Source organism: Helianthus annuus, chromosome 12, assembly GCF_002127325.2.
Source record: "Helianthus annuus cultivar XRQ/B chromosome 12, HanXRQr2.0-SUNRISE, whole genome shotgun sequence".
NCBI classification, from domain to species: Eukaryota; Viridiplantae; Streptophyta; class Magnoliopsida; order Asterales; family Asteraceae; genus Helianthus; species Helianthus annuus.
Genome location: NC_035444.2, coordinates 140582847 through 140589840, shown reverse-complemented (window position 1 = coordinate 140589840; position 6994 = coordinate 140582847). Strand labels below are relative to the sequence as shown.

Below are 6994 nucleotides of genomic sequence, written 5' to 3'. Positions count from 1 at the left end.
AGGATGATTTCGTGTGGGGTGTAGGGGTGTAAAGGATCCATTTGTTTATTAAATATACAAATCAAATAAACAATACAATATACATATAACATCTATATACATATCATGTATACTAAAATCTACACCCAACACGTGGATTGCACATCATGTAATTATAAAAGCACACTTAACACCCACCATATATAACATACCAACCACAATACGATTTAACATATTATAACGTGTGTACAGTTGTGAAACAAACAAGTCGTGTCAACAAACAATCTAAACAATTAACGTGCAATAGTGCGAAGATGGAATTTTGGAAACTCGAGTTGTCACACTATAAGTGGTGAGTCAGTTAAACATGTCCGGCTTACAAACCGGCCCCACATGTATGACAAGCATGTAAAACTGTATACAAGATTTTAATAAGATTGTCCCAAGTTATAAAGGATTTATGCCATGTGCATCTAAATCAATTTTCTTAAATTTTTTCAAAAATGAGTCAGTTAAATTGTATTTACCAGTGTATACTGACGTATTTTCCTAAAGATTGACTTGACAGGTACTTCTCGAAATAGACTGGAGCTATATAGGGTGTTATAGAGGATCTTGCAAATCCCAATAGATACCCGGAGTCTGTAGTTTTTGTTTTCTTGTACTTTATGATCCGCCTGTGGATCTTATTACATTCCGGTCTGTATTATTCATGTACTCGAACATCGACAGACAGTATGGTTTGTAATAGTTTATTTACCCAGCCTTCCGCTGTGCTATATTATTGTGTGTATTGACAATGATGATATCAACTACGTCACGATACTCCCCACCGGGCCCATCGGTAACACGTGGAATATTGGGGTGTGACACGTACGATGTGCTGAACAGGACAGTTGATAGTCTGAAAAGAATGAATGCAGAAATTGAGAAAGCAAATGACAAAACGAGTGCAACTTTAATGACAAAGCAAAGTGTCATCAATGATTATATTGAAGATTGTGCTAAGCTGAAGAAGGAGCTGGAACTTGAGAAGATTGAGAGTGAAAGGATTAACCGATTACTGTTGAGTTATAGTACTTATGATTATTTGATTGATCGTGTTTATCCTACTGTTGCAGGTCTTGAGGCTTTCAAGAAGAAAGAAAAAAAAGAGGATACTGGTAAGACACAAAGTGTCAAGTATAACAGAAGTCCGCCTCCTATCTTTGAGAGTTATTCCCCCAGGAAACCAAATGAGGAACAAGTAGACAAAGCTCTAAACATCAAATTAAAGTCTGAAATCACTGATGAATTACCAGACAATATTGATGTCACATTCACAGCGTCTGACACTGATCATGAGTCTGAGTTAGTTAAGAGAGTTGTCGATCAGTTGTTGGATATGGATGAAGAGTCAAAGTCGGAGTCTAAGTCAGATAGTTCAAGTTCGTCTGAGAAGAGTCCGAGTTCACCGGTTAGAGGGTTTACAATAAAGAATTCTTGTTATCAAAATCTAATTTGAATGACGGATCAGTCAAAGTAGCATATACGTTGAATGATTCAGACAAATTATATTCTGATGAGGAATTCCCAATAAGAAGTGTCAAAACTGAAATGATCAAAAAGGTTTTCAAATTAACAGAAATTAATATTTCTGAAATAAAAGATTTAAATCTTTCTGAAAAACCTAAACCTTACACTTCAAGGATTCAACAAAGAGTAAACAAGAAAATGGGTTATGGTTGTGGTTATAGTTTCCAAAAGAAATCAAACCATAATGGTAACCTCAAAAAGAAAGGTCTTGGTTTTAATTCGTCAGAAAATTATAAAAATCAGAAAACTTATAAACCAAAAACAAATTTTGTTTCAGGTGGGAGTTCTGAAGATGAGCAGAAGAAATCTTTCTCGAAACAGTCAAACCAGGAGTTTCTTGCTGAAGTAAAGAAGAATGTGAGAAATTTTTGTGACACCTGTGTCACTTCAACCATCAAACAAATACCAAACTAGCGAAATATTGTATCTCATACTTGGGATTGTAAAAATATGTGTATCATTTGCACATATCAACTCTTGTTCGATTTCGGGCTTTAAATCGCTTTCTGGAAGGTTATACGCGCACTAATGCGTACATATAACCATTTTAATGCAACAAACACTCCGGAATAGTGACATAGGCTTAACATACCTTAAATAACCTTTACATGACTTAGAAATAAGTTTTGGAAGGTTTGGTGTGCCGAAATCGAGTCTATTCGCTTACAGGGACTAAATATGACAAACTGCGAAAGTATGCCAATTTGAACGGTAACGAACATTCCGGAGCATGATCATAAGTTAAACACACTCTAAATATCCTTTACATAGCTTAGAAATAGGCCTTGAGGGGTTCGATGTGCTAAAATAAACTTTATGCTCATTCAGGGACTAAAAGCGTCAAAAGGTGCATAAGTTTGCATTTTCGCGCATATCTCACGTTCTGAATACATCCAGACATCCAAAAATTTATGTAATCATTAAAATATTATATTTTAGTGATTGGCTTGTCAAAAATCCTTTCGTCGCGCAAATTGGATCGTTTTTCGCGCTTATGCGCATTCCGTCGTAATTAAGCAAGCATCGCGATCGTACGACCAAACGAACCGACACCCGACATGTTTTTGAGCATGTTTCATGTCCCCTATACTTAGGCATCATTGTAGAGCCTTGAAAATGGCCTAACGGGCCTTAACCACATCAAAAATGGCCTTAAAAGCATGCAGGGACCAAAACTGCAATTTCTGAAACTTATGTGCAGATCAGAAGGCTCAGGCGGCCCGCGTAAGCCCCCATAAAACCTTACACGGCCCGCATGAGCATGTCAGATATGCAAAAACCATTTTACAGCCTGTTAACAGCTGTTGCACCTGGTTTTACCTCTTAGAAATGGTATTTTAGACACCATGGGCTCATTCTAGGGGCTCTAATGGTATTACAAAACAAGGGGCACACATGGAGGGCTAGGATCGAAGCTCGTTTCCCGATAAACGATCCTAACGGTTCTAGATTTTCTATAAATACCCCCACCCATTTCATTCTTTCCCCACTTGAATTCTGAGATTTTCTCTAAGTTGAAGTGTAGAACACTTCATACCTGAGAAATACTTGGAATTCAACCTTGGGGGGACCTTCTGTAAGTATTCTTTCGTGTTTTTCGTTCGTTTTAGCGTTAAAGTCAAACTGTGTTTGACTTCCTGCTTTGACCAGTTTATGATCTTTTTTTTTTGGGTAAAGGGTTACCCCGGTGATTTTATATATTCACAACCAAATAAAACAAGTAGTAAGGTAACATCCTTACTAGTTCAGACATGAGACATACCCTCATGAAAGTAAACCAAAAATAAACAACCAACAAGGAAATCAAAGCAAACCAAGTAAACGACCACTAGACAACAATCTAGACCATCACGACACTAGACCACATGAAATTAACCATTCTCCATAAGTAACTCGGCATCGTGAATCTCCCATTTCTCCAGCAACTCCCGAACTCTGATTGTGTTCTTGAATCTGAGCCCCATCAACTTGTATCTCGCACTTTCTATCACAGCTTTAGAAATGATGTCCGGAGGCCTCGCATGGTTTTTGAACAAACGATTGTTTCTTTCCTGCCAAATAACATACATAGAGGCTGCAACTATCAATTTACAAAGCAGGTTTGTCGCCGATTTCGACCGCGACCGATGCTTCAACCACTCCACAATCTCGGTCCATCTTGGTTCAACTCTATCCATACCAACTTTAGATCGGACCGTACACCATATTTCCTTGGACAACTTGCATTCAAAAAACAAGTGATCATGCGAATCCACATTCTCATAGCACAAGAGGCAGCACATCATGTTCATATTTTTTCTCCGTGGATAGCTCCATTGCAAGACCTTGTCTTGCGTTAGAAGCTTTCGTCGAACAATGAGCCACATCAAAAAGGCGTGCCGAGGAACACATTGAGAGAACCAAACGATACTTGCCCAATTCACCTCCTGCTCCCTAGCCCGAACCGAATTCCAAACCCCTGAAGAGGAGTACTCGTTAAGCTTATCACCATCCCTCCACAACAGCCGATCCTGATTATTCACGTTTCGTTGCATGAGATCTAATTGTATAAGCACCGGATAAGTATCTCTCCAAGCATCCGGCCATAACCAAGAACCCTCCGTATAGACATCCGCCACTTTTGCATTCAACGAGAAACCCTCTCTGGTTATAACTCTAGGAGTTAGAAAATTGCATAACGGACCGATAGTACTCCACAAGTCAAACCAAGCATATGTGTTATTACCGTTCCCAATTTGAGACCAAACATGCTGACGGATTAAAGGCCTAAGTTGAGACATCTTCCTCCAACTCCAACAGCAAGAAGTCGGAACCCTATGGTCCCAAAAACTCCGACCTTTTAGACGATAAGAGTGAATCCAAGCCACCCAAAGCGAGTTACGGTTACTTAGAATGCTCCAAATATGCGACACCATGAGAGCTTTATTAACATCCGCGATCCGTCGAATACCCAAACCTCCCTCATGTTTCAGCACACAAACCGAACTCCAAGACACTTTCGCCCTACCCCGCTGAGAAGGAGATTGAGCCCAAAGAAAATTACGCATTTTTGATTCCAACTCCTTAATGACTCTAGCTGGTAAAATAAAAACCGAGGACCAGTACACATGAAGAGCTGAAAGGACGGAAATGATTAATTGCAACCTGCCAGCAAAAGATAACATTCTGTTCTTCCAATTATCTATCCGATTTTCAAGACGCTCCACAAGAACACTACAATCCTTGTACAACAGTCTAGAAGAAATAAGCGGAACCCCCAAATATTTCACCGGCAGCGAACCCTCCACGAATGGCATGATAGACAAGATTTCCCTTTTAACATTAATCGGCACATTACAAAAAAATCCTGTACTTTTCTGCGCACTCGGAATCAGCCCCGACATTCGAGTGAACTTCGTGAGCGAAGACATAATACATCGAGCCGAACCCACATCTCCTCTAGCAAAAAGGAATAAATCGTCCGCGAAACAAAGATTAACAATACGCTGCTTTTCACATTTATTATGAAACCTGAAAGACGAATCAATCCTTGTAGCATGGTTGAGAATACACGTCAAAACTTCCATCACGAGAGTGAAAAGATAAGGGGATAATGGATCACCTTGCCTTAACCCTCTTTTCCCCTGAAAATACCCATGAATATTCCCGTTGACACATATCGAATAGGAGGCCGTAGACACACATAACATGATCCAGTTGACCATAATGTCGTTAAATCAGAACCCGACTAAAACATTCTTAAGAAAACCCCAATCTACCGTATCATAAGCCTTCTGGATGTCTACTTTAAAAGCACATCGAGGAGGGCCAAAATGACGATGGTAATTGTGCATCAATTCTTGTGTAAGAAGGATATTATCCGATATTTTCCGACCGGGAACAAAAGCTTATTGGTTTATGCTCACAATCTTACTTAAATAACCTTTCAGCCTATCTGCTAGCACTTTGCTAATGCATTTAAAAATGACATTACAGCAGGAAATCGGACGATAGTCAGTAATTCTAGTCGGAGACAATACCTTAGGGATCAGAACGACTAACGTATGATTGAGTTGCTTCAGCAGATTACCAGTATTGAAAAAATCAAGAACAGCATTTGAAACATCACTCCCCACAATCTGCCAAGAACTTTTAAAAAATGCAGCCGTGTAACCATCAGGACCAGGGGCCTTATCATTCCCAATCGAAAACATAGCTGATTTAACTTCCTCCAAAGTAACCGGTCGCGTCATATGATTAGCAGAATCAGAATCCAGCTTATTAGTGAAAATATCCGGAGATGGCTGTAAAGAAAGCTGACCCGCACAACCCAAAAACTGCTCATAATGGCTGACAAAAGCCGCAGCCACATTATCCCCTTCATAAAAGTTGCCATTCGAATCCGATATCACATCAATAAGCTTAAAATGATTTTTACACTTTAAGGATGAATGGAAATAAGCCGTATTAGCATCACCCGCACGGAGCCACTCCACTTTAGATTTCTGCTTGAGGAATCTTTCCTCATCAAGCAATGCCTCCTGAAAATCCTTTTGCATAGCCGCTTCTTGAGAACGTAAAACATCGTTTAGGGGATCCATATCAATATCGTTCTGAAGACCCCCAAGTTTGGCACGTAGATTTGCTACCTTTTCGTGAAGATTACCTTGTTGAAACAAGAGGACACGAAGCGAAGATTTCATAAGCGTGAGTTTTTTGATAACTCGAAACTGATGAACTCCATTAATGTGCACATCCCATTTAGACTTGACAATATCCAAGAAACCCGGCTTATGAACCAGGAAGTTTGCAAACTTGAAAGGTTTTGGTTTAGATTTACCAGCCGAGAAAAGCTTTAAGACACAAGGACAGTGATCCGAGATACCATAGGGCTTGAAAATGGCAACCGATTCCGGGTAGGCACTAACGAACGAAGCATTGCCCAACACTCTATCAATCTTTTTCAGCAAACCAACACCTTCTTTGGGCTTTTGACTCCATGTGAAATGTAATCCTGTCCAGTTTATATCAAAGACTTCAATCTCTTCAAGACAGTCTTTAAACTCACGCATACTAGATGTAACGGATGAAGAGCCACAAGACTTATCTTAAATATTCAAAGCAGAATTGAAATCTCCCATAATCACCCAAGGTTTATCATGAACGAGGCCATTATGGACACGTAAACTCTGCCAAAGATCCCTACGAGCAACATAATAATTCGCAGCATATATAAGGGAGCAAAAGAACATACTCTTATTAGCCTTACAAAAAATCTGAATATGTAAGACTTGAGCTGACATCGAAAGAACCATAACATCTACCTCCAAGGGATCCCATCCCAAAATAATCCGAGCACCTTTATTACAACAACCCCCATTAGAAGTCCAATCCCATCTACGAAAAACAGCCTTGCATACCTTCTGAAGATTATCCATACCCACATGAGACTCAAGAATCG

General features: G+C 39.6%; 1 protein-coding gene across 1 annotated transcript; it reads right to left on the bottom strand.

Moving 5' to 3' along the window:
- Nucleotides 1-3425: 3425 nt before the first annotated feature.
- On the bottom strand, nucleotides 3426-6605 carry LOC110893323. Its single transcript, XM_022140436.1, has 2 exons — nucleotides 5574-6605; nucleotides 3426-5177 (listed from the first exon to the last, which is right to left on the bottom strand). The coding sequence occupies exons 1-2, from the start codon at nucleotides 6603-6605 to the stop codon at nucleotides 3426-3428; spliced, it is 2784 nt and encodes a 927-aa protein (XP_021996128.1).
- Between the last annotated feature and the right edge of the window lie 389 nt (nucleotides 6606-6994).